At 45.6% G+C, this 27,818-nt stretch overlaps 2 protein-coding genes across 5 annotated transcripts in view; both read left to right on the top strand.

Annotated features, from left to right (window-relative positions):
* The first annotated feature begins 904 nt into the window (after window positions 1-904).
* On the top strand, window positions 905-15,273 carry dusp16 (dual specificity phosphatase 16). The gene is made up of 7 exons (XM_085386426.1): window positions 905-1,115; window positions 8,328-8,966; window positions 9,379-9,517; window positions 10,738-10,901; window positions 11,043-11,202; window positions 11,291-11,414; window positions 12,659-15,273. Exons 2-7 carry the CDS (start codon window positions 8,703-8,705, stop codon window positions 13,731-13,733), a joined length of 1,926 nt encoding a protein of 641 aa, XP_085242552.1. The 5' UTR covers window positions 905-1,115; window positions 8,328-8,702; the 3' UTR covers window positions 13,734-15,273.
* Window positions 15,274-18,817: 3,544 nt separating this feature from the next.
* Window positions 18,818-27,818, top strand: part of eps8a (EGFR pathway substrate 8a, signaling adaptor) — a 29,523-nt gene continuing 20,522 nt past the window's right edge. For 2 of the 4 annotated variants that reach the window (XM_085386514.1, XM_085386515.1), the window contains exons 1-2: window positions 18,818-19,053; window positions 27,716-27,803. In XM_085386514.1, the coding sequence (XP_085242640.1) occupies window positions 27,739-27,803 (65 nt within the window). In that variant the 5' untranslated portion in view covers window positions 18,818-19,053; window positions 27,716-27,738. The remainder of the gene's footprint in view (window positions 19,054-27,715; window positions 27,804-27,818) is intronic. The other 2 variants (XM_085386518.1, XM_085386517.1) reach the window with 2 other exon arrangements.

Genomic DNA, 27,818 nt, shown 5'->3' on the forward strand with positions numbered 1-27,818 from the left:
GTTTTCTTCTGCTTGTGTCGCTTACATTGTCATCTCTGTGCTCGGCATCCCAAGACAACTAGCTGATTCAGAAACATTACACAATCAGCAAGGTTACACAAACACACAAAAATATCCCATCCACCACAATCTGACATTTTACCAGCATGCTGGTAGTATTTTCAGTGCTCCAAGTACACAGGTTCCAGATTAATGCTTTCACTGTTTTTCCAACACTTTGAGTGCAGCAGAGCACATGAAAGTCTCAAGCCTGAAAAACACTATCAGGCTCCGTTAGATCAGGTTTACACTGCATTCGTCACGAGAGCAGGACTTTTATTCTGTGAGTAGCACCTGTGTGATTGATCAAAGTCTGAATAAACTGTTTCTGTGACGGAGAGGAGCAAAACTGCGTCCGTGTTTGATCTGTGTTCCTCACAAAGTGCATTCTGGGTAAACTTTCAGGCTCATATGAGTGAGTAGGGACTCATATGAGTGAGTCTACTCACTCATATGAGTGAGTAGACACCTATAGCCTACTCAGTAGGCTATAGGTGTCTGCGGGGAACAGGTGAGAACAGATGGAAGGTCTTCTTTCATCTGAAACCAGGATCATCTTCTGCTGTGACTTACACTTTGCAGTATATTGTACAGTGAACTTGTCTGTCTATTTCACAGTATAATTTGCAGTATATACAGTATATTTCGCAGTATATACAGTATATTTCGCAATATATTGTACAGTATATCTTGCAATATATTTGGCAGTATAATTTACAGTATAACTTGCAGTATATTTCGCAATATAATTTGCAGTATATACACTATATTTTGCAGGACACAGCACTCTCGGGCTTTTCCAGAGGCAGTACTTTGCGCGTGCGCACTGCATCGCTGCCTGCGCCTTTAAGAGCCCGTTGCGCCGAGCCGAGCAGCTCTGACGATGACGCCATGCTGTTATTTTTATCGCGGTGACCTCATCGTTCTATGGCAGCACCAGGACTTCACCGAGTCCCTCCGCCGCTTCTGCTCTCCTCTGCGACCCGTCCTCTCCGGTACACCAGGCGGACTCCCCCGGTTTGTCCAGCCGGGTCGGAGGAGCTGCTGTCCGGACTCTGACGTCGAGTTTTCAGACGGTGAGTTCACCAAAATTTCTGGTTCAAGAGTGACCGAGCGGCGGCTGAAGTTCCGTTACCGGGCCTAAAGTTAAAGTTCGCTCCGTGTGTCAGCCCGGGCTAACCCCGCGTCTGAGGGGAACTTAGCGGGAAAACGTCGCTGTTCGTCGGTTTCTTTTTAGGTGAGCCGGAGTGGCGGTCAGAACGCGGAGACACACCGATAAAATGTGAGAGAGCAGCGGGCTGAGAGAGTTATAAAACGGCCAACGTAACATCCGAAATGTCGCCCACACCGCCCGAAGCTCCCAGAACCAGCGAGGAGCCTCCAACAGCAGCCAGGCCTCCCTTAAATCAAACTCACACTACAACAGCACAGGTTAGCTCGTATTAGACCGTCTGTGACTGCGCTAAAATATACCGAAACTGCCTTAAAATAAAGACAGAACAATATTTGTGGGTAGTAATGTCCTTTTAAATAATAGTAAATTTACTTATTTGTTTAAATTACCCTTAAACTCTGCTGACACCACTCATATTAGCTCATATTACAGTTCCAGTGCCTGTAAGTTCCCTTAAATATGCCAGGACTTCCTTAAAATGAAAACTAGCGTTATGTATGTGTATTAACATCCTTATAAATAATAACTAACTCAGTCTATGCAGGCAGATATCCATTTATTACCGCAGAAACTCTTTATCTGCTCATCTCAATTTCATTTTGACCAGTCTTCCTTAAACATGGTGAAACTTCCTCAAAGGTAAAGTATGAGCATTAATCTCCTCGTGATTCACTCAGATAACCCTGAACACCACCGATGACAGAGCTGTAAACATTAAGCTCTCCTTAAATCTGCCCAAACCTCCTAAAATAAAAGATAAAGCCTATTTGTTTATATTAATGTCTGATAAATGAAGCACCCTTCAGACTCTCAGATAACCTTTAAACTGCTGAGCATGCTTTTAACAGCACACACTAGACTTCCCTTACTAAATGTCCTTAAAGTTAAAGGTACATTTATTTTAAATATAAATAATATATTTAATGGAAATGTTCCATTATTTTTTTTAAGTGAAATAAACATCCAAATGTAAATAAGTTATTACAAAGTTAACAGGTGACCATTAGGTGTGTGAATCAGGTAAGCTGAGTAAATGAAGCTCACACTTCTCTGAGTGATCTGACCTCAGAGTCACGTTTCAGACTTCAGAAGAAGGTTTGACATTTAAATTTGAGAACCGTCTCTGTTGCATCATCTCTGCACACTGTCAGTACAAACGCAGGCAGCAAATAAGCATGATCAACATACTGAAGGATAATATGAGCATCAGAGGGTCCACACAGCCTGTACAATAATAAAACTTTGGATTGAAATACTGCAGGGTTAGATCAACCTAGCCGGCTGCTGTAGGTGTGTACTGTACAGCTATACCGGTCCAGACAGTCCCCTGAGAGTCTGTGTTCTTACAGATATCCAGACTGTGATGGAACAGAGTTAATGAAATAAAACAATTGTGGTTCATCTCAGTGGTAATAACAGTCTAAAGGAACTGAAAACTGATGGTTTAAGCTGCCAATAATCAATCTGTCAGTAATCAATACTCACCTGTGAGGGTGGACCTTTATCAGCCTAACCTGTGTTAGATTATTTCATAAGCACTGTCAGGTAAATGAAACCCAGCTAACTCACTTATTATCTGTGTGTTTCCTTCAGGAGAGGAAAACCTCGCCGTTTTCAGTGGTTTGTTTTTAAACGTTTGCACTGATGCTGAGAGGTGTCAGTTTAGAGCCGGTGAGTCACATGACCAGAGCAGTGAATAATTTTTATTTATGCGTTTACGTTTAGTGAGTGTGCTCAGTGAGGAAATTTAAGTGTCATGCAGGTCAGTAGGATGGTGGTGAAGCCTGATCAGTGTCCTTGAGGGAACCGGAAGTGATGTCAGGGTGACGGCCAGCTGCTGACAGCGTTTCCACCAATTACAATTAAACGCTCAATCATGGCGTTGTTTATAGCCATCACAGCACTGGTTTACTTCCTCTTCAGCACAATGAGCTGATCATGTGTTGGGGCTGAACCACAAGTTCCTCTCTGTAGTGGCTTTGGAAGCCTCATTTTAAATTTTTTTATTATAATTAATAGTTAAAACAATCTGCTGCAGCATGCCCCACCCACCTTTTTACCAGCTTCTTATTTTGAATGCTTGCCTCCGGGTGATTGGTCGACACTCCAGCGTCATTTTCAGAGTGTTGGCTCAGGTGAGCACAGCGGGAGTCTAACCTGTCTGTGTGTGATGTCAGCACAGGGCTAAAGTCCTGTGATTGGCTGCTTTTAACCTCAGGTCATTCACCTTTGACCGGTCTCCACTGTCAGCTCAAGCTCTGAGCGCACCTGTCACATGTAGAGGCGCAGAGGAGCAGGAAGTGGCAGCGCTCTTTATCTGATGGTGTTTGAAGATGAGGGCTCTCTGTGTCTCAGAGGCCCGACTTCACCGCTCTGTTACACCTGATAACAGCCTCTACCTGGACTCTTACCTGTGGTGTAGAGCTGAGGACGAGGCCGGCGCTCGCCCTCAGACTAAAATCATCATGACTCAGAGCTCGAACCTCCAGAGAAAACCAAACTCTGACAGGAGGTCAGTACTCAGTGAGCGCCCACCACTCAGATTATTTTTGTTTTTCTGCTTTAGTGACAGTGACATCGGCTTAATAACACTCCAGGGCTATTTTTAGGTTTTTGAGTCAGAAGGACGACCAAGCAGCCTGTTTGTCTCTCTGAATCTAAATGCAGTAGTGATGTTATACAAGGCGCCTGGTCACCTCACTTCCTGTCACAGATCTCCTGCCGCAGGGGTTCATGTTTAACATGAAAGTTTTATAGGTGGGTTCCAATTAAGATTAATGGTCATGGCGACGGTGGGTCACGTGACTCCGGCATGCCGCCTGAGCTCAGTGTGTGATGTTGCAGGAGGCTGGCAGGTGATTTGAGTCGAGGCATTTCTGCAGACCGGTGCCCGTGATGCCATCTGTTCCTGTGGCTCGTAGCCAGTAATTTGACAGATCGGGTGTCAGAGCAGGAATGTCCTGGCTTGGAAAAACATCAGCGGGATCCGAATTATTGGATTGAAGTGGAACCTGATGTTGGAGACACAGCCAGAAGCTCCAGCTGCTGTTTAAAGGCTCCAGAAAACACAATCGTCCTCTTTCTTCCTGGTTCATGGCTCCAGGCTGGTCTCCTCTTGATTTTACATTCCTCCTTGCAGGCGCTAATTCAGTTCCTCCACATAAACCATCCGTTCTGTCGGGGGGGAATGTAGGTCAGTGCTCTTTGGAGGGATGGCTGTAGTTTACACAATCGTTTTAATGTGGATGTGATGCTAACACACCTGAAGGTTGATGTTGGAGCTGCAGTCTTGTGTGTGCAGCTCACTGTGGACATGTTAACTCTTTAAACACCATCACAGCTCTGCAACCACTGTCCACACTCCTTCAATCATTGGTTTCATTTAACCATCACAGGTACCACTTTCATCAGTCTCATCTCCACCTCATCCTCTTTCTCCTCAAGCTTCTCCTGAGTGAAGTCTAACACATGAAAACAAAGATAAACGTGCTCATATATTCTCGTCGTTGTCAGCTGCTCAGACATGTGACCCTCACGTCTCCCCACAGCTGACAGCGACCCAGCTAAACAGCAGCAGCTGGTTATAAGCTAAAATTGTGCAGCTGATGTCAGGCTTGAGTGTCTAAAGCAAGGGTCTCAAACTTAAATCACCTGAAGCTCACTTTAGTGTTTTCAAGTAGTACTAAAAAACAAACAAACAGGAAAACACCCACAAATATTTCCAAAAATGTAGTGTCTTTTGTTTGTTTGTTTGTTTTTTAGATTTCAAATATTGTATAAAAAGACAAAACTGAAAACGTGAACACAATTGTTTTCCCCCTCACTCTTAACTAACTGAAGCCTTACAATGAACTACCAAATAAATAAATTGTTACTCTCTTTCTGGCCAAACACATGGCAGCACATCTCCTATAATTTTGTTCGTATTTAACAAAATAAGACAGACATTAGTTTTTACACTTTACACATTAGTTTTTGACTGCTGGTGTTTTCTTTACAAATAACGTTCTTACTAACACAGTCAATCCTTAAACATGTTTGTACTCTCTGCTCATATTGCCTTCATATTAAATTTTTTTTTGCTTTTTAAAGAACTTATTTTAACATTAAATTCAACAACACGTGGGCTGCAAGGGGACCCAGGGCTGCGAGTTTGACACCCCTGGTCTAAAGTCACACTTTCCCTCTGATAAAGTGTCTTAATTACATCTCACATAAATTTATTCATCAACAGTCCAGCAAAGTTCGAGCCATTCCAGAGATGCTGGTGAGTCTGTGGAGCTACAGCGTTGCCTCCGTCTCGTTAACATGTTTTAAATGTGGTGCCGCCGACAGAAGGAAATAAAATGTGGGGACTTTTTCTGGGTCTCCTGGCTGTATACGGGTCAGTCCTGCTTACAGTTACCTGTGAAGGTGATTTGGGATTCCTGCTCTCCGCTGTGTTATCTGCAGCTGTAGAGACCTGGGACCACTCCATCTATCCCAGGTGGATGGTTTCACTTTCCTTTGGCTGGGACCGCGAGTTTAACGGTTGACCACTTGTGCGCTGAACCTCGGTGACATCACTAAAATGAAGCAGCAGGACCCTTTACAGATGTGCCAAGCAACTAAGTCCCACTCTGAGGAGAAGGTGCAACAAGTTTGGGGATTTTTCGGCTCTAACTTTTACAGCATGAGGGAGTGTCCTGGTGCAGAGCTGTGAGTCATCCTGAGACCAGCTTCTGTCATACCTGCACAGCTGGATCAAGTTGTCAAGTGGCTTTATTGTCACTTCAACCATGTGCAATGGTACAGTACACAGTAAAGCGAGACAGTGTTCCTCCAAGACCATGGTGCTACATATAACAGACAATCAACACAGGACTACATAAAGTGCAAGTGTGCAAAAATTGCAAAAAACAAAACAAACACAGTGCAACACCAGACAGAATAGAACGATACAGACACAAGACAGTGCAATTGAAAGGTGCAACAATGACAGTGGGTTGTGCAAAAAACTGAACACTGTGCAAAAAGTAATTTGATGTATGAAGGTGTGTGTGTGTGTGTGTGTGTGTGTGTGTGTGTGTGTGTGTGTGTGTGTGTGTGTGTGTGTGTGAGATTGTGCAGATAAGTGCTTCAACACCTGAGCTCAAAGAAGCAGCTCAATCATTCGTCACACTTTTACGAGCTCGAGCACAGAAACCACTGCATCGCTGATTTCTTACACAGCTCAGTATGAGGGTGTTATTTGATAATTATTTTCAGCTGGAAGGTGAGATCACCTGCATGTAGTGTACCTCCTCCCAACAAACAACTGATTTAAATCTTTATTACTGACTGTAAGGCCCACTCCAAAATAGGGCTGCTCAATTAATCGAATTTTAATCACGATTACGATCTGGGCTTTCAACGATCATTAAAAATGACTGAGCCGATTATTAGCCCCTCCCTCGTGCTTTACTCTCGCGCTGCTCCGTGTGGCAAATCAAGCGCACCTCTCTGCATTTCGAACACACGTCACAACAATTAAGAGGACCCAAGGGAAGCTCGGAAAGCTAAGCAGAAGTTATTTGGGGAGGAGAGTGACTGCCATTGGTTGAAAAGAGAGGTAAAAAAAAAAACTTCAGTGGTGTGGAAACATTATGGGTTTGCGGAGTCAGACGTGGATCAAGTAGACATAGTGTGTAAACTTTGCTACGGTGTCGTAGCTGCACCACAGAGCAACACTGCAAAGTTCACTAAATATAGATGTTTACATTTTTCATTTATTTTTTATATTGCAAACATTTGCACTGTTATCAGTATTTGCACACTATTTTATATTATTTTTTTTAAAGTCATTATTCAATACATTGTTATTGTTAACCCTTTAAATCCCTGTAGAACAGGAACCGCGTAAGCTAGCGCAATAATTTGTTTTGCATATGAAACCAGAGGAGTTGTACTTACATCTTATGCCATCAGCTTGTCCTCGGTCACGGTTTCCTTCCACATATAGCTTTGCAAAAATTGCATAAAAAGCGCTTGCAGGAACAAAAACATAATATTCCAGAAACACGCTTTGCCGATCCGATCAGCTGTTCGTAACACTTCCAACAATGAAAATGAAGTCAACGTGAACTATCTCATGCCCGCCATTTCCTGTCCGAAACCGGAAGTGACGTCATTTTCGCGGAAAATGTAGTTTTTTTACTTGTAGGCCTTAAAAGCCTATACTGGTGTTTTTATAAGTCATGTTTGACTATATACTTTTCTGAATAGTTTCTGGGATGCTTAGAACTCAAATTCCACTGCTGGAAATAGTTTATTTTGATGCACATGCTGTTTTCTTTGCAAATTTGCATCATAGGATTGTTTTTTGTTTTTCCTGCATTATATAAAAATTGCTGTATCTCCAAAATAAAACTATGAAGACACTCAAAATAAATTTCCTGTGGTGGGAAACTATTTTTTGCAACTTTTTTGTATTTAAAGTTTTGAGGGATAAGCCTCTTAAATTTCCCCAAGTAGAAATATATGTAAAAAAACAAAAACGATTTTCAATTTTTTTGTAGTTTATTGCACTTTTTTGTAATTAATGTAATTACCATGGACTTAATGCATACATATTATTAAAATATGGGCTATAACAGTTGTATTGCTGTATAGCAACTTGAAATGCTCCCAAAAATGGCACTACAGCATGTAAAAAAACAAAAACAAATAAATAAATAAATAATATAAGCTCTGGCGGACTTGGTTATATGGTAGGTCTTAAAGGGTTAAATAAATATTGTCAAATAACCGAGATCTCAATTTCAGTGAAAATAATCGTGATTATCATTTTTGCCATAATCGAGCAGCCCTACTCCAAAACGCACGTCTCTTTTTCACGGTTTTCAGGAAAGCAATGAGAACAGCGCCGTAACTCTCCAGCTCCTTCCTCTGCTCATGTTTCAGGCTCTCTATAAAGTTTAGTGAAATTGGGCGCGATGTGTTTTGTGTCATCCTGATGTGCCGGACAACCTGACCCACCTGTCTCACGGTCATGGTTTTCTGTGTGAATAAGGTTTGTCCTGATTTGGCGTGGCGTCGTTGAATGTTTCTGAAGCGACTGTGATGCAGACTCACTCTGACTCTGTTTGTGTTTCAGATTTTAAAACTCAGAGTGATGTCATCAGGAGAAAAGACGGCTGTTGGAGTGAATGAAAGCCCCTCCCCCTCGCTGCAAACACACACACTGATGGACTGAACACACACACACACACTCTGAACCACCATCTCACACACAGTTGGGATTGGCTCTCTCTCTCTCCCTCTCTCTCTCTCTCTCTGGGGCTGCCATCGGGATGACATCATACCCGGCCGACACAATGGAGCTCTTCATCCTCTGAGGTTCTTGGCCAGACTGCATCACTGTGCTGGACTGCCGGCCGGGACGCCCACAAGGAGGGGGGGAGGAGGAGGATTACTACCAGGGAGGGAGGGGGGTGGGGGGGTGGTAGGGAAGTGAGAGGAGGCAGCTCACATGTGTGAGCGTGTGGGGTCGCGGACTGGACTGGGTATGGCAAGGCCCGGGATTGTGCGCCCTATCGGGCCAGAAGCTCTGGTAGCGCTGCTGGAGGGGGCGCTGGACCGGGTGGTGCTGATTGACAGCCGGCCCTTCGTTGACTACAATACCTCCCACATCCTGGAGGCCGTAAACGTGAACTGCTCCAAGCTGATGAAGAGGAGGCTGCAGCAGGACAAGGTGCAGATTGCCGAGCTGCTGCAGCATTCAGCCAAAAAGAAGGTGAGTAGTGGTGGTGGTGGTGGGAGGGTGGGGGCTGCTCCGGTGTGGTTAGAATACGGCTCAGATTCAGAACGATGCGTTAGGTTAAAGTACAGAGCAGGCCAGGGGACAAATGACTGGTCACTGTGTCACAAACTGTATATAAAAGATGGACACAGCTGTCGCTTTAAGTGCTGTTGCAATGTTTTCAGAGTCAGACGTGACCGTGCCTGATGTGGTGAGTGGAGTTGTTGGGTGATGCTGACATGATTTGCCATTCATCTGCACATGCTCACTGAGGCATTGTTTCTAGTTTCAAGTTGATGGGAATTTTTTATTTATTTTTTTTACAAGCTCAATATCCTTTATTATTATGTGCAGATTTATTTTCTCTTTTCCTGATCCTGGATGTACCTGTGTATCTGTGTTGCAGTTGGAACTGCAGGCCGATCAGGAGGTGGTGGTGTACGATCAGAGCTCTGCCGACCCAGCCGCTCTGAGCTCCGAGTCCTTTATCAGTGTCCTGCTGGTTAAACTGGAGAGGAGCTTCCCCTCCGTACACCTGCTCTCAGGTGAGCCTCCCTGCACCCGCGTCGCTCTGCCATAACTAAAGTTCAGAGTGTGGCCTGTAGGGAACGTTTAACTGTGGGGGGTGAGCAGTTCACCGGGTTCACCGAGTCATGACGATGAATCTTGAGCCTCTGACTCTGGCATGCAGCTGTAATCTAAGTTTAAACAGGAAACCTCTGAAAGCGAGCGGCTGCTACCTGCTGGACGTCTCTGCGACGCCATTAAACCTCATTTACACTCGTTAAAGGTGATTAAAGTGAGATGGCAGCAGCTAATGGGAAGGAACCGATCAGATTATTGATTTCTGATCGGCTCTAGCTCTGAGCGAGCATGCTGCAGCTGCCTGCAGCTATTTCTACTGAGTGTGGCGTTATGTAACGATGATGTAATGCTGCACGGTGGCTCCACCCTCACATCAGAAAAACCAAACAAAGTGCTAGCTCTGAGGTTTCAGTTACACAACAGCCACTTCCACTGGGAGACCAGAGTCTTCATCAGCGCCGAGGATCACAAAACACGCCCGCCAGCGAACTGAGTCAGACAGGCATGTGAGCAGGAAGTGCTCATATGCTATGTTTAAATCCATAAACAGACAAGCTGTTAAAATTAGCTACAAAAACACAGAATATTTAATTTTTTTAAATTAAAATAAGAATGTAAAAGAAATGCTTAAAAATAAAAGAAAAAACACAAATCATAAAAAATTGAAAAAAGTTTTAAAAAAAGTCAAAAATCAGTCAGTAAACTTAAAAAAATTGTAACAGAATTTAATTGATTAAATGTATTTATTTATTTTTTTAAAAGTACCAGGACATTTAAACCAGGAGTGTTTGGGCCTCAGTTAAAAACTGTGTGAACATCTTTCAGGTTCTGTCTTTGGATTGTGTACAATCATGATCACAGGTGTAGTTATAGATCAGAACGTTTTCTTTACATGATCAATAGCTGGACTCACCTGGCACTTTCTGCTGGAAATAAATCGGTTTCCAAAGGAGGCTGCAGAACATCGATGCTCTGGCTTGTTGCCTGGCAACAGGTGATGAGGATGTTTGAGTCGAGCAGAGACAAAGATTCAGTCTGATTCCTGCCGGAAGGAAGCACAGCTGTTGACCTCATTATTTCACTGTCAGCTGACTCTGTGTGTGTGTGTGTGTGTGTGTGTGTGTGTGTGTGTGTGTGTGTGTGTGTGTGTGTGTGTGTGTGTGTGTGTGTGGGGTCTCAGGTGGGTTCTCCGAGTTCTCTCACCTTTTTCCTGGTCTCTGTGAGGGGAAGTCCACCCTGGTTCCTTCCTGCATCTCTCAACCCTGCCTGCCCGTCACCAACATCGGGCCGACCCGTATTCTGCCTCACCTGTACCTGGGCTGCCAGAGGGATGTCCTCAACAAGGTGACACAGCACCACCCCCACATCACAGCCCTGCCCCCGAACGCTTTTTTAAAAAAATGTATTTTATTTTTTTTAATTCTCTCTTCTTGGGGTCCAGCCTCTCTGGTCCAGCTCTGATCCAAACCTGTGTTTGTTTTCCAGGACCTGATACAACAGAACGACATTGCCTACGTCCTGAACGCCAGCAATACCTGCCCCAAACCAGACTTCATCCCAGACTCCCACTTCCTCCGAGTCCCCGTCAACGATTCGTTCTGTGAGAAGATCCTGCCGTGGCTGGATCACTCGGTGGAGTTCATAGGTCAGCATCACTTGCCCACCTCTCTTGTGTGACTGAATAAACCAGACCCTACTGCTCTCTGCTCAGTCTGAACTTTGTTGTGTTTCAGAGAAGGCCAAAGCCTCCAACGCCCGAGTCCTGGTCCACTGCCTGGCTGGAATCTCCCGCTCGGCCACCATCGCCATCGCCTACATCATGAAGAGGATGGACATGTCACTGGACGAGGCGTACAGGTGAGAAGCCAGGACTTCTGAATCTGACCTGGGACCAAGTCTGTTTGTTAGTTTAAAATGTTTGAATGCTCAGTTTTCTGAGTTCTTCCCCCTGTGATGTCATCAGAGGTCACTGAACTCTGAACATAACCAGGTTGTAGTCATCAGTCAGCCGTTGACAAGGCTTCTGAAGCCCCAACAAGCAACCAGAGACAAGTTTAGACATTTATTTTACATCCACGTAATGTTTGCATAGAATCTGGAGCTCAGACACTCTGTTAGTACACGAGCCTCACAGCAGCTATATAGTTGGGCGGATTAGTCAGACGCCACCAGATGGAGCATTGTTGGTGAGAAACACCATCCAAGCTTATCCTTTTTCAGGGTTGCGGGGGGCCCAGATCGCCAGTCTGTCACAGGGCTAACGCACAGGGACAGACAACCATTCTCGCTCACATTCACTCCCGCATTCACACCTATGGGCAATTTGGATTAACCAGTTAACCTATCCCCACTAACTGCATGTCTTTGGACAGTGGGAGGAAGCTGGAGTACCCAGAGGGAACCCACGCAAACACAGGGAGAACATGCAAACTCCACACTGAAAGGCCTGATGGTGTAATTGAACTCAGGACCTTCTTGCTGTGCGGCAACAGTGCTACCGACCGTGCCACCGTGCTGCCCGAGAAACACCATGTATCAGTTAATCTCGGCATGATGTTTGTTAACACTGTAGTTAGTTCTTTTAAAGGTGAAAGAACTAGATTGAAGGCACAAGTGGCAGAAATTAGCTTTCCCCTAGGAGTGGATGGACTCTGCCTTGTGATAGTGTGAGGAGTTCAGTCATTCATTCAGTCTAAGCTGGAGGAGGTGGTGAGAGGGAGGTCTGGGCTCCCCTGACAACTCCAGATAAGCAGAAGAAAATGGCTGATTTTTGTGCGCAGTTTAGTTTTCAGATGATAATTTGTCATTAAGCGGCATTTGTTTTTATTGAATATTTACTTTTAGACGAGTCGGTTCATCTTGTTTTTTTCTCAACTAAGAAACAGTCACTAGGACGATCCCTAACAAACACGGCTAGCAGCTACAGCTGCATGTGTCAGCCTCCACCTGTCAGTCAGAAGCCACGCCCCTAATAATGCAAACTTTAAATGTGCGCATGTTTGGTATTGAATGATGCTGACAGCTGTAAGTGTTTGATCCTCATTAACCTGTCGTGTTGCTTCCTGTCCATAGTCATGCTCCTGTTTCTCTTCCTCATTCAGGTTTGTGAAGGAAAAGCGGCCGACTATCTCGCCCAACTTTAACTTCCTGGGTCAGCTGCTGGACTTTGAGAAGAAGATAAAAAGTCCTCCTGGTACGGACGCCAAACCCAAGTGTCTCCATCCTCCGGAGCCCAGCAGCGAGGCCTGCGCTCAGCCTGAGGATGCGGTCCCAACGCCCGGCGTGACACTGCTGGAACCTTTGACCCTGCCGTGCGTTTTAGCCAATGCCCCCGAGGAGCGCCTGCTGGCTCAGGCTCTGAGTGGCCTGCAGCTCGCCGACGGCTCAGAAGACAGTGCCCGGTTGAAACGCTCCTTCTCTTTGGACATCAAGTCATATGGCGAGCCTGGCGGGGGCGGCACCCATCGAGTTTTCGCGCCTCACAGCGGGTCGGGGGACAGCAATGACTTCTACAAGCCGCCATCCTTCAAAGAGACAACGAGTAAACCCTGCCAGTTCTCGCCAGTGGAGGAGGTTTCAGAGCAGTCCACGCCGGAGCAGAGCCCTGATAAGGAGGAGGCAGGCAGCCCGCAGCCAGCGGTGTCATCGGCCTCCAGCGGCTTTGCTAAGCCACCCGCCGCTCCAACCAACTGCTCCCACCACTTGCACCGGAGCGGGAGCATGGAGGAGAACGCCACCAGCTTCCTGTTCGGCCTCTCACGGAGCCAGCAGCACCTCGCCAAACCAGGAGGTGGCAGCGCCCTGAAGGGCTGGCACTCGGACATCCTACTGGGCCCTGTCACCGTCTCCACCTCCTCTTTGGCCAGTGGATGGTACCTCTCCTCAGAGTCCACGCGCTTCTACTCTACATCGGCTATCCTGAGCGGCGGCGGCTTCACGGCGTACAGCTGCAATCACGGCTTGGAGGCGGTACGGCGGCGGCAGCGGACACATGACCGCGGTGACTCGAGGAGGAGCTGGCACGAAGAGAGCAGCTTTGAGAAGCAGCTGAAGCGGCGCAGCTGCCAGATGGAGTTTGGAGATGGGATGGCGGACAGCCGCTCCCGCGAGGAAATGGGCACGGCGGGGAGTCAATCAAGCTTCTCGGGCAGTATGGAGGTCATCGAGGTGTCGTGAGTTCACACACGCAACACAAACCAACGATTCCGTGTTGTGTCAGGGCCGACCCTGACAGTGGAGGACAAGGAGGGGACGAAGCCAGCAGTTGAATGGTTTTTAAATGCAGGTAAAAGTCGAATAAATCAAACCAGCTATGACTCGATCGGGTCTGATTCACGGTGATGGAACTTCCTGTGTGAGCGGCATTCAGGGGCATACAGGTAGTGTAGCAGCTCTTAATCGATGACAGCTGAGTCTAATGGCAGGTTTCTGCTGGGGTAACAACCTTTCATGAAGGTCAGACCATCTGAGTGGTCTCACAGCTCGGCAGCCATCTTGGTAACGCCTCTGAGCGGTTGGCTTTAATCTAATTTGTCACAGTAATGATCGTCTTTCTGCTTTCCACAACGATCCACTCAGTGTGATCGGAGATTGGCCTTCCAATCACATATTTGACATCATCTGTACAGCGTAATCTGTCAGGTCAAATAAATCTGACCCCTGACCTGACTCTACCTCTGACCAGTCTGATTGTTCCCTGACCTTCATGTTCCACAGTAACTGCCTAATAAGTGCCTTTATGCGTTTCAAGATGGCTGCCGAGTGGTGAAGGAGTTTGTGATGAAGCTCATCTGTGTTTATCTGGTGGCAGGGGCTTGAGAGAGTACTGCAGCTTTACATGGGCATATCCATAGGGTGGGTTAGAACCATAGGTTGGCGTGACCTCTGAGCTAATATCAGGATATGAGGTCTGGAAGAAGCACTTTGGGAACTGGTTAACATGTCCGTGCTGCTGTGGTAACTCGTTAAAGGGCCAAAACGTCACTCCAACAGTTTAAAAACAGGAAATGCTGAAATGCGTCGAATCAGAGAGCTGCTGTGACTGAACACTCACCGCTGCTTTAACATGTCGTGTGCAGACCTGTCTGAGGGACTCGCACTTTAAACTTTTTTTTTCACTTCTAATCAATTCGTGATTGAAAATTGTGGCTGTAGTAATCAGTACCTCCACCGGAGGCAGTACTCACTGCAGCCTGTCAGCTTTGGAACGATTTTTTCTGTTTTCTGACATTAGTACATTGGGAATAGTTGGTTCATGGGACGTTAAATCAATACACTGATGTCAGACATCGCCTATGTGTTTTGCCGTGGTGGCTATTCCTGCCACACTTGGACCTTGTGATTGACGGCAGGAAGTGAAACAAAGACTGCCAAGACTCTCTGGGGGGGGGGTCAAAGGAGCTTGTTGGCAGGTTAACTCTCAGGTGTCCTCTGAGGCAATCAGAGGGGATCTCTGGCCTCACCTGGATGGACAGCAGGTCATGTGATCAGACGTATTCACAGGTAATCTTGCACTACTGTGGTATAGAGGTTGGTTTGATTCAGAGTGTTTAAAAAGAATAAAAAATATGACTTTTCAGATGTGTAAGTTTGTCTGCTTCATCTTTAAACTTCTAATCTCACACTGTATGGAAGACCAACACTGCCAAAAAATACAAAATACATGCTCTGACGTGTAATTAAAGTGGACGTGAAACTACACATACAAAGGCTAATTTACACCTCTGAGCCCTGCTCTCAGACACTGACATAGATGTAACTCTATCTGTGAAGCTTGATTTTTAGAAATAAATTCTTAAAGTTTTAAAAACATGTTTAGCACAATGTTCTGTCAGTACGGAACACGACATTTTTTTTCCCATATTCATTTTCCTTTGGATTTATTGACCATAAAAATAAAGTGGACAAATTATTGATTATAAAATAATCAGCTAATTTCACCTTGTAGAATAAAATTAATTGAGTGTAAAAAAAAAAAGAAGTAATTTCTGTAATTGTTTTTCCCATATTTATCAATAAATGAGAAATATGAATAGATCTAATGTAGTCAAACAGTTTGAAATTTTAACAAACGTTTATACACTATCAAAAATGATACATTAATTAAACAGATACTCCTGTTTTATTTCCTTATGTGTTTCCTGTATGGGAGTCTGAAAAGTACAAAACATAAAAGAAAAAGTATAAATAAATCAGAATATATGATTCAGTTTTTTTTCATGCAGTTTTCATCTGTATGAAACGTTGCTTCATCATCCTCGTACTGTAAGTCAGGTTTAATGTAGTTTTTGTATTTTACATGTAAATATTTTCCTCCTGCAGATTTGTAAGTAAACAACATCGATGATGCTGTTTTATTCCAGACCAGTTTAAAGAGTTAAAGCGACCGGTAATGTTGCTGATGGACCAATCAGAAGGCTCCAGTCAATGACCGCTCCTCTGGATGCTGAGGCTGTGGTGACCCACGCTTCAGTAACAAACAGGAAACTGTGTTTAAAGGTTACCCTCCACTGAAGCTTTCACCAGCAGGGGTCAGCATTGGCTGCATTACCTGCATGTCCTCAGCAGGCTTCCCTGTTTCCAGCCAGCCAGGAACAGGCTGTTAATGACTCACCTGGTAAATGAAGGCCACACTGACTCGTTTAAACAGGATTCAGATGTGCACTGTGATTGGTCCAAACCTGACCACAGTCATTAGGGTCAGCTATTTATGAAGCTCTAAGAATGGGGTGCGGGCCAAGTATCTGCATGATGGCCATAATCTGAGCTGTTCCAGTTCTCCAAAACACTAAGGAAAGGAGGGTCAGTGCTTCTTGTATTGTTTCCTTTAGCAGAGGAGATGCTGGCTGGACCATCCTTTATGAAAGGGGAGGAGAAGACACCACCCTATAATTCATAGTGACTGAGCATCTCACCCTTTATGACAACGACAATACAGAGCAGAAATGAGCATATAAATGTTCAACATAACAGTATTTTCCATTTCACCCATAACCTTCTGACATATTCAGTTTTTATCAGCAGCTGTTAAAATGACATGCTACATTTAAACGTTGCACCAGTGGAAGAAAAACTGCTTTCTGTTGACCTGCTGCTGCGTGTAGAACGTTGTATGAGCTCAACATTATGATCTATAACAACTGATCAGAGTGTGTTTAAGGTTCTGTGTGGTCACTGTTCAACCCACCAGGGGAGAAAAGGAATTATACACAGCAGGTAAACATAAGAAAATAAGACAGGTTTTACTTTACGGACTACTGGACAGATTTACTAAGTGGGGCAAATTATTGTGATGTCACAACTGAAGATGATCTGACAATGTGCTTTAAAGTTTCACACAAGTGTTTCTCTTTGAAAACAGGCAGGATTTTTCAGATTTTGTGCAGTTTGCAATTGTGTGTCAGACTTTTAATTCACATTTGCCATATTTGTGTGACTCATTAAGATATTCTCCTCCTGAAGGTGAAACTCTTACAAACACGTGTGCATAAGGCTAGCCGCAGTTACGAACTCTGAGTCTTTTCACAAAAGGTTTTACAGAAATTCCAGTCACATGACCTCCTGTTTTCATTGTCGTCACCATGACAATTGACTGATTTTTGGATTATTTTCATTACATTATTTCATCATTCACAGCTCTTCTCCCTGAGGATTCTGGCTAACAAACTGATCTCTGGGTTCAGGCCACGTGGAAGAGTCCTGACTATACTCGGATACTTTTAGTGAGTACTAGTACCATGGTGTTTTACTGCAGGCAGAGGTTCTGCCTCTCTGTTGCTGAGTGTGTCCTGTCCCAGCAGGGGGGGCCCTCGCTGCCTTATCATTGCGAGGGCCCCCTTCTTCCCTGAGTGTAGGCTGGAAGGCAGCTTTAGGTGACCTGATCAGCACTGTCTCAATAAATTGAAGATTATTGGTTAATTGAGACATTTATAGATCAAAAATCAATATGTCCCTCATTTTGGAATATTTTTAAGATATTTATAGCTTTCAGTGGCGAGCACTGAACTGGTGCACTAATAACATTCAATCCACAATAATGTAAAATCCATCTAATATAAAAACAGGTTAATTACGTTTTTACACTGTGTTATAGACAGGGCTAACAGATGCTAACAGAAGCTAATGGATGTTAGTAGCAGCTAGCGTAGCCCAGCAGTGGAACAAACAGCAGTGTTACGGCAGAAAAGTTCAGCATATCCTCAGCAGCTCACCTATAGTTTTTATCAGTGGGATCTGAGCTTAATAACTGAGTCATCGACTCATGTCAGTGCGCCCCAGGGCAGCTGTGGCTACAATGTAGCTTGCCATTGCCAGTGTGTGAATGTGTGTGTGAATGGGTGAATGACTGAATGTAGTGTAAAGCGCTTTGGGGTCCTTAGGGACTAGTAAAGCGCTATACAAATGCAGGGCATTTACCATTTATTTATGTCTGAGTCCTTTCATGAAGTTTTGCAGCCTCCTCCAGAGTAAACAGATACACACTGCCAGCCTTTGCAAGAGGGAAAACTCCGAGCCAGATCTGAACCTGCAACTTTGCAGATGAACAGTAGCCCACATTTTTGAGGAGAACCCAAAATATCTAATTGACACATTTCTGGGTTTTATTCCAGATTTATTGGTAAGTATTGATATTATTCAAATGTGTTTATAATGTATTTTTTAAAAAGTAGTAGAAATATGCCAGTTGTTATGAGGTAAAATCTAGATTCAGTGTCTTTGATCTCTCTTGGCTGATTAAAACATTTTTGTCCTACAGCAGCCACCGTAGCTAGGATTATGCTCTTGATTTGGGAGGGTTAAGAAAACAAAACTCAGCAGACTCCAGCTACTGACATCTGTTAGTGAAAAATTGACACACTGTAACTTCAATAAAAAAAATATTGATAATAAAATGTTTCCAGTTATTTTTGTTTTTTATTTCTCTGTATTACCAATATCATAACTATTTCATTAGTTCATATTATCCGATTGTTCAGTCTGACGTCACTAGCCGTGTCTGGGCCTAAACTCTGCTGCAGGTCCATATATCAAATGATTACTCAGCATTACTGAGAGTTGAAACACTGTCTAAAGTCTTTCATCTTTAATAAAATGATCAGCGTTCTGCTCTACCAGTTGTAACAATTGAGTTTAACATCCAGGCATCCATGAAAACGGAATTTATGACATTTAACGGAGTTAGAAGTTAGCAGGAAGTTAGCTCGCTAGTGACGTCAGACTTAACGACCTGATTGGCGTGAAGGAGGCGTGGTCAAGTAGGCAGACTGTCCTGTCAGTCCTCACTCAGGGCACACACCGCCCTCTACTGCGGTCCGTTGCTTTAAAGCTGATCCAGAGTCAGCCGCAGATTAATCTCCGCTAGGAGCTCCCGCAGCCGAACAGGAGTGCAGTTATTCAGACACAGAGTGCAGGCAGGAGCCGGTGAAGCGCCCGGAGCTCTCAGCGCGGACTGTGCCATGTCTCTGTGACCTCGGGATTTTTGAAGCCGCACCTGCAGGTGAGTCTCCTGATCCGCCGCGGAGGGGGGGCGTTGAGGTCCGGGTTAGTCCGGCGGCTCTGAGCCGTGGGTGGTGGTCTGTGAGCGGCTTCGAGCCTCTGACCTTAGTGGAACTGCGGACCGGAGCAGCTGAGCTGCCCTCTGCTCTGTGGCAGCAGCCCTGCGGTCACGGGCTCCCACACCAGATTCCGCCGGAAAGATCACACACAGTGAAGCTGTGACCGCGCGCGCGCACACACATACCCGAGTCCTCTTTACCTGAAGCTCCAGTGTCTCGGCCTCAGTTCGGCTTCACTCAAAAACACAGACAGGGCTCAAGTGAGTGTAAATTAAACTTTTATGGCCGCGCTCTCTGTTGCTGTTGGTGTGTCTCAAAGAGTCTTAGTGGATGGGTGACTGGAGCTAAAGACCAACTTTAATGCCAGTTTATTCCGGATAGAGGTGCTAGGAGCGGGCAGTGTGTGCGCCGGAATGGCTGGAAGCTTCCATTTCAGCTCCCAGCTTCTCATTTACAGCCCACACCTTCATTTATTCTGGCTGGAGTCCAGTTCTTCCTAAATCAACAGAATCTTAAATGGAGTTTGGCACACTGTGTGTTCATAATAGTAAATGAAGGTGAAGGGCAGCTCCTCCCTGCGCCCGGGTGCTCGCTCTCTCCGGAATAAAAACACCTGCCTGCTTTTGATGGCAGATCCGAGCAGTCAGCGGGCAGGTGTGTGAGGCGGCCCAGGCAGCAGGCGACCCTCCCCGGCTATATGCACAGGGCTGCCCGGTGCTCCACTTGTTCGGCTCGGCCTGGAAGCTCTCTGCTCCTCCCGGTGGTACCGGCTAACACCTGGATTCATGTGGTGCACTGAACCTCGTGCCATCACTGCCGAGAGCAGAGCAGCTAGGTGAGTGACCTGACCGGGTCACAGTCACCTGATGTTTATCAGAAAGCTCCTTCCCCCATACACCATAATGAGCCTCTCTGAGGTCACGTCTAGGTCACTGTTACTTCACTGAAGTGGTTCTGACAGAAGGTGTGATCAGACCTGCTTCAGCTGTGTGTGTGTTTACTGCTGGAAGATGGGGTTGTTTTTCCTGCAGGTCAAAGGTCAGCGGGCTCTGAAGCTGAACAGTTGGAGGACCTTTGAGCTGGTTGTGTAATCGAGTGTTTGTATGTGGGCTTCCTGTCAGGCTGCTGCAGGCCACAGCTGGTCTTGGATCAGTGCTCTTCATGGGAACCATCGTCAGCCTGCCATCCTCCTGAGAGCCTCGCAGGATATTTCTGGATGTTTCCATGCCTGTGCTGCTCCACTCCACCTCTGATTGTGTTCAGCTTGGTGGTTGGAGGGTTTTGTCCATGGTGAGCGGGTCTTAACTGTGCTGTACTGTGCACCATAACTGACTCCAGGGTCAGTGGACGTGTTGTCATGAGGGTCTGTGTGTGATGTCAACAGCAGGTACAAATGGAGTGGAAACACGCATTATGATGATATCACTTATAAACTTTTCCCATGAACTCTGAGATCAAAGTGAAAAACGTCTGTCCCATCTTCTGGGCGTCTCCCTGGAGCTCTCCCTGTTTGGCTGTGTTGTGGTTGCTGTGACGACAGTGTGATGTAACCGTACCTGCCAGGTGTTGCTACAGGATTATGGCTTTGAAATGGGAAACTGGGGCCGGTTGGGAGTCGGGTTTCGGACTGAGCCAGCGGTCTGATTTTTAGCAGAACAAAGAGGAGGCAAGGGCGTCGGCACACCTGTTTCACCTGCGACTCACCTGTCTCACCTAACACCAGGTATCACACGCTGTCGTAAGGAGCAAAGACAGGAAGTAAAGGAGCTCAGGACCTCCTGAGGGACTGACTCTTCATTTACTGAAGCACACCACGGCCCGCCTGCCCCATCCTCCACACGGAGGGCAGCATGGACCAATCAGCATGGACCAATCAGAGATGAGACTGTACTCAGAAACAGGAAGTTGAATCTGAAAGTTGAGACTTTGACCTGTTGGGGGCGCTGCGATGCACAAAGCTCGGTGAGAAGAATCCGAGGACATTTGCTGTGCTCTACTCGAGGATCCAACAACAGAAGAAGGAAACACAACAACACGCTCACGTGTGTTAGGTACCTGATCAGAGTCGGTGATATCATCAGGTATTAAAGTCCTGCCTGGAGACTGGTGTTTGGTTTCTGTGACACTACTGAATCGTCAAAGAGGAGTCATGGGGACACATTTGGTTTATGAAGCCATGAAATGCCAGATCAACAAATCCCAGGTTCTTCTTCTCTGCTGATCAAACTTCTGATCCAGTCCAGATGACCTGTGAGCAATAACTGATCAATAACTGAAGATCTGTCTGCACTCTGAGCTTCAGGAGAAGCTTTGAGTCTGAATCAGAGGCTCTGTTGATCAGCTGCTGAAGATCAATAAGTAATCGTGACACTGAAGTGTGATGTCATCAGGCAGCAGCTGTGTGAAACAAATAACATTTTATTTTTAAAGCGGGTCAGCACCACAGATGAATCAGGACCCATTATCGCTGCAGGTTAGATTAAACTTTATTGATCTCCATGGGTGCGGTGGGCGTGGCCTGCTGATAAGATGCGTTTCCCTCACAATGAGTCATTTATTCTAAAAGAAAACAAAAATAAACCGCACATTTCCTTAGCGACCAGTTTTGATAACAGTATTGGGTGTTGCATGACTCTTCTGCACAGAGTAAACTGAGAGTTTTAAGCCCACTCGGTGTTTCCACTGCCACCTGTCAGTTGGAAGCCCCGCCCCTTCCCTATCCCCCACCTGTCCGTCATTAGTGATTAGTCAGGCTTAAAGCAGAGGATCCTGGACGCCAACTCGCTGCTGCAGCGAATCCCGGTGCTGCACCAAGCCCTGGATCCTCGCTAATCCACCACATGATGCTTGGAGTCAGAGAAGCTTTATTTGAGCCGTCTGCGGCATCGACCTCACACTCCGCTCACCTGTGGACGACTTGGACAGGTAGGTGCTCGCTTGGTTTGTTACCGAGGCTTTGTGGTCTGAGAAGACGCCGTCTGTGGGTTTGTCTGCTGCAAGGATTCCGCGGTTCAATTTCTGGATTCAGAATAATCCGCTCTCCAAGTTCTAACTCCTCCCTTTCAAAGCTGCTTCCTGTGATTGGCTGTCTCTCACAAACTGGTGGTCTCAGGTCACAACGATCTTAGTTTATCATGAATCACAGCATCTGCAGCCAGATGTTTTGAGTCCCGAGGAGATCTTTGTTAAACCCAAACCTCAGTCAGACAAGTGACTGATACTCCCTCCAATGGAAGCGAAGAGAACTGCTGATGTGAGTGGGCGGGGTTTATCCTAACCTGAACAGAATTTAGGACCAATAAACAGGGACTGAATGTCTGTGAATGATCCACGTGGCACAAAACATTGTATCAGAGCTCCTGAGGAGACAACAGGAAGTTGCTTTTATGCTGCGATTTTTGGATCCGCTGCAGTCGTCACTCTGAGGCTGCAGTTTGGCAGTTTGAGCCGGTTCAGCTCACGGTGCCAAAGGTTTCCTGTCTGTCCTCAGGGTGTAAATCAAGGGTGCCCAGTCCCGGTCCTCGAGAGCTACCGTCCTGCAGCTTTTAGATGCATCCTTGTTCCCACACACCCGAATCAAATGAATGGCTTGTTATCAGGCCTTTGCCAAACACGATGGCATGCTGAAGAGGTAATCAAACCATTTGATTCAGCTGTGTTGGAGTAGGGATGCATCTAAAAGCTGCAGGATAGTAGCTCTCGAGGACTGGGATTGGGCAGCCCTGGTGTGTGTGTGTGTGTGTGTGTGTGTGTGTGTGTGTGTGTGTGTGTGTGTGTGTGTGAGAGAGAAAATCTGGTTCAGTAATAACATCAGTCTGGGTTTTTGTGCTTAGCTCTCTTCCACCTCATTGTTAACGTCACAGAGCCAAAGTCACAGACTTCAGTGACCCAGCTGGCGTGGACTCCTCTTTATTCTTTTCCGCTTTTGTCTCAAATACCTGCTGACGAGGTGGATTGACCAATCAGCAGGCCCACGGGGCGTGTTTGTGTTTGGCGGCAGGTGTAATCAGAGCTCAGAACTTCTTTGAGATCAGTTCAGTTCTGTGGCTCTGACTGGAGGAAGTTTCTGCTGAAACTGTTTGAAGCGCCCTTCAGTGTGACCTCCATGATGTCAGCAGGTCATGGTTGTGACTGCTGCCGTGCCGCCACAATCTGTGTCAGTCAATGATGCTCGGTGTGTTTGTAGATGCACTTGTTCACTGAAACTCACTCTCACAGAGACGAGCCACTCTCCACTCACTCTGTGCAGTGTGCTCCTCGGTACTCCCTTGCTGTGAGCCGGTGTAACGAGGCCGCCTGTAATGGGCACCGTGACCCTCTGAGCAGGAATGAAGACTTCAGCACTTTCAGGATTACTCAGGATTATTTTTAGCCTCCTTTACTGCGCCGGCCCTCGCGGACCTGCTCTTGAACAAACTGCAGGTGGAAAGGTGCCTCCAGCTGTGGGTCTGAAAGCGGGTCAGCTGGCGAACACGTGCTGCAGCGTCCAATGTCAGCACCACACGGTCACTGCTGATGAGTATGGATCTTTTCCGGAGGTGATGGAGCTGTGAGCGAATTGGTGTCAGTGACCCGATCACTGAGGCAATTTTTGTTTTAACTTTTTATTTAATAAAGTGTTTCTTCAACATACAGTTCACATTCAAATCTGCAACAATCTTTAAAAACTGATTAAAAATAACACTATAAAATAAAAAAATGAAGAAATAAATGAATGAAATTATGTTTTTAAAGGTACTTGCTAGAAAAAGAAACCAGGGAAATCTAAAGAGACATGATTAAATAAAATTGGAAATGAGACAAAACACTGCAAATAATTGAAGTTACAAGAAAGTCATGAAAACTGATTTTAAAAAAAATACACCACCTAAGAAAAATTCTCACAAATGTAAATAAAATAATAAAGAAAAGAGTTAAAGAAGTCAAAATAATTTACAGAAAAATATAAAACTAGAGAACATGAAAATAAACGTGTCATAAAAGATTTGAAAGTGAACTTTGAGGCATCAAACTGTTCCTCCTGCTGAAGCTGCAGAACACGCTCAGTATTTGGGTTACAGACCAATCGGAGGACGTTAATCAATGTCTCCTCACTGTGAAGCCAGTCACATGACTCATGACCGCCATCTGAGATCAGGGACTGGAAAACTGAAAATTGGAGGGGCACGGTGATGAAGTTGTGATTGAGCGGATGAGACGTGGCGGCGATGGCTCTCCTGTGTCAGCTGATGGTTTGTGAGGCAGCGGCAGACACCAGAAGCAGTTTCCATGGTAACAGAGCTGTTTCACAAGCAGTTTAATATCTGAGAGATGAGCAGAGTTCGTTCACCATCTGCACTGAGAAACATCAGTGAGGAAATGGGAAAAACTGAGATTTAAACTAAAAGGAGGAGTTGTAGAAAATGTCTTCTCTCTGAAACATGGATGCAGTGTGAGCGGAGCACTGGATTGAGGGTGTGTGTTCTTCTCCACCTTCACTTGTATTAGAGTTTGATCCTGAATTTGTTTCAGTGGAACGCTGTGAGGTGGATGTTTGTTGTCGGAGTAAAGATGGAGGGAAGCCGACGGTGCTGCGGTGACCTTCTGAACCCTGACATCAGTGTCATCTCTTTTATGTGGGTGGAGTCTCACGGTTCTTGCTTCATGTCAGACCTTTCCAGGTCTAGAGGCCCAGAGCGTGTGGCGGCTCGAGCAGGGTGTTTTTCCAGTGTCGGCGTGGAAACGCCTCCCAGATCAAACACACAGTTAATGAGTGACCGACAAGGACGTTCTTATCAGCCTGGTGACTCCCCGCTTCATCTCTTTTCTTTAACATGTCACTCTCCTCTCCTCCCGCCGCTCACCTCAACACATTTATTATTCACAGCTGGAGTTCCTTTGAAAGCCGACCTGTCCTCACATCCATATTTTTGTGACATCACAGCGTCCTATATTCATAATGTACACTCATAATAAACATGGCATTTTATTTTTTGTAGCCTGATACGACTGTGGGTAACTGAGGGGGCTTTTAGGTGTGACTCACAGCGAGAATCAAAGTGAACTTTTTCTTTTCCTGACACAAACCAGTAGTGCTGGGCGATATGGAAAAAATATTTATCACGATATGAATTATTTTATATCACGATATACCACAATATTGCCACGTTTCCAGTTATTCTCTGAAAAGTTTCTTTTCTCCAACTTTATTTTGAAGAGACATTTAACGGAACTGTCACAAAAATGACAAACATACATTTTAGTGCAGCAATATAAATGTATCAAATGAAAACAGCTGTGGCCTTCACTTTTAATTTTTTTGTTTTGTTTTGTTTTTCAAAAATTATAACCAAATGCCAGATTCGGTAAAAGTGCTTCTTCTTGAGCTGCCTGTGTAGCCGTCCTGTTGCATGTCCGGGCATGAAACTGCAACCTGTCGCGCATCCATCGTTTTGAGTTACTGTAAAGCATGTTGCAAATCTGGGTGCACGTAAAGCAGCACCATGTCGCAAAACAACAAGACGGAGTTTCTTTGTGAAAAACCTTTCCTTTTTTTTTTTTTTTTTTTTTTTTTTAAATTTACGCAAGAGAAAATAGAGTATGTATAGTGAGAAGACAACGCTGATATATTTGCCCCAGGCTATTTAATTATATATTTTATGTAATAAATTATAAAATTAGGTTAGAAACGACAGAAGACAAACGGCACGATAGCCATTTTTCTATCGTTCACACGATATATATCGTCATATCGCCCAGCACTACAAACCAGTTTAAATCTGTGTGCTTTTACTTTGAAATCCACATGGCATTTAAAGGATTAAAGTGTGTGTCACAGGATCGGTAAGGAGCTTTAACTCTACACACACCTAATCCCCACCTTCCTCCTGCTGAGTGAAGGATACCGGGAAACGTTCAGGAAACTCTATTTAAACAATCATGCTGTAAACGCCTCGTTATCGTAAAGCTTGCTGACCTCACAGCGCCATTGATGCCCCGCCTAAGATAAGTGAGAAAAGAAGAAGTGGCTCTCGCCGTGGTGACCGCATCTCCTCCCAGAGCAAATAGAGATGACAAAACTGAGCCTAACCAGCGTGATCTTTGACCCCTTCAGCTTCCTGGGGTGTCAGGAGGAGGTGGTGGAAAATTAACTTCATATCCATCAGAGTGGGCGGGGCTTTGTGGGAGTAATGATGAGGATTTAAAGCCACTGGGGCTGCACAGGTGGGTGGACGTGCTCAGGTGAGCAAGTTAAAGTCAGGATGACAAATTTGGAATCAGTGTAGAATCAAGCCAGATGCTGATGGTGGAGTAAAACGTAAATGATCATTCAAATTTCGAAACACTCAAACGATCCTGCAGTAGCGTCACCGCCCACCAGAGACATCACAGCCTTCAGACATGAACATTTAGAGCTGAACTGGATTTTCAAAAAAATTTATTTTCTGAACGTCATTAATCAGTGGCGGTGTTCCTGCGTTTGGATTGTATTGGTTTAGTGGAGAAGCACACAGCGGATTATGTGGTTGGTTCTTCTTCATTGCTTTCTGTATCTGCTGTCTTTGTACCTTTTGAAAACATTGACGTATATTGGGCTTATTTGGGGTTGTGATGGCTTCCTGTCACGCTGGAGGCAGGGTCTCGATGAGGTCACAGATCCGGCCTTGGCCCTAGTCTCAGTTGGTTTGGGTTGTAATGCCTGTACCTTGACTCTTCCTCACCTTTGTGTCCTCATGTTTCTGCTGCTGTCACCCGCGAGGGCTCATGATCGGAGGAGCTAACCAGCCAGTGTATTTTGAGATGGTGTTTTGGTATTTTCACTCTGCTGTCGTTACATCACTTCCTGCTGTGGACTCATCTCTCCCTGATTGCGGTCTCACAGGTTTTCCTCCTCTGCAGCACAAACAGTATGGCTGCAGCCTGGTTACCATGGCTATGAGTCCCAGCTGAATGGCGCTGTGGGAAAAGTAATCACGCGTGGCTGCACTGTACATACTGTGTCATTAACTACCATAAATATGCTCGGGCCCCCTTTGTGTGCCACGCAGTTTTAATTTCCCTGCCGCTCCGTGGGGAACGCCCAACGAGCCATTAATGAGATGAACTCTCTGAGGGCGACTCGCCACTCAGCACTCAGAAACATCCAGATTAAACCCTCGCGTTTCAGCAGCCATCCTGGATGCTCTGGCAGTACTCGCAGCAGCCATGTTGGCGGTCAGGTGGTTGCTCTGTCATCGTAGCGTCCATACCTTACAGGTTGAACCACTGCTGCCTCTGCTGGATGTCAGAGGAACGGCAGCGTGGCAGCTTCATTTTCAGCTTCATTTTCAGCTTTTAGGAGTTATAGAGTTTTAGGGGACCCACAGGCCTCTGAAGAGCTGCTGTTTGGCCTTTTTTGTGCCGTTTCCACTAATTTAGTTTTAGTAAAATGATGAGTTTTGACGCCTCAGCATATATCAATAAAATTGTGGTTTTACGGCACCAGTGCATTCCAGTAGTGTCAGGAGGTATGAGCTTTGTGCAGATGTTTGGTCACAGCAGATAAATGTATTACATTTACCTGGAGCTAGCCTTTGACCCAGCAGTGTGGTCATGTGACTCATGGTGCGTCTGCGTCTCTTCCAGCTGATGGTCCACCGTGAAGCAGCATGAACGGATACGAACCTCCAGCTCTCGCCTCGGGCGTCTTCGGCTCCTACAGCTCGCCCATCAAGTGAGTTTCCCAGCA

The sequence above is a fragment of the Rhamphochromis longiceps genome, linkage group LG17, assembly GCF_057381845.1.
Source record: "Rhamphochromis longiceps isolate RC_006_pf linkage group LG17, R_longiceps_female_GT1.1, whole genome shotgun sequence".
NCBI lineage: Eukaryota > Metazoa > Chordata > Actinopteri > Cichliformes > Cichlidae > Rhamphochromis > Rhamphochromis longiceps.

Bases quoted from the DNA above. Each gene is read 5' to 3' on its own strand.
- dusp16 (XM_085386426.1), top strand. From the start codon at position 8,703: ATGTGTGAGCGTGTGGGGTCGCGGACTGGACTGGGTATGGCAAGGCCC. The intron at 8,967-9,378 runs GTGAGTAGTGGT...TCTGTGTTGCAG, and splicing joins AGCATTCAGCCAAAAAGAAG to TTGGAACTGCAGGCCGATCA. The intron at 11,203-11,290 runs GTCAGCATCACT...GTTGTGTTTCAG, and splicing joins TCACTCGGTGGAGTTCATAG to AGAAGGCCAAAGCCTCCAAC.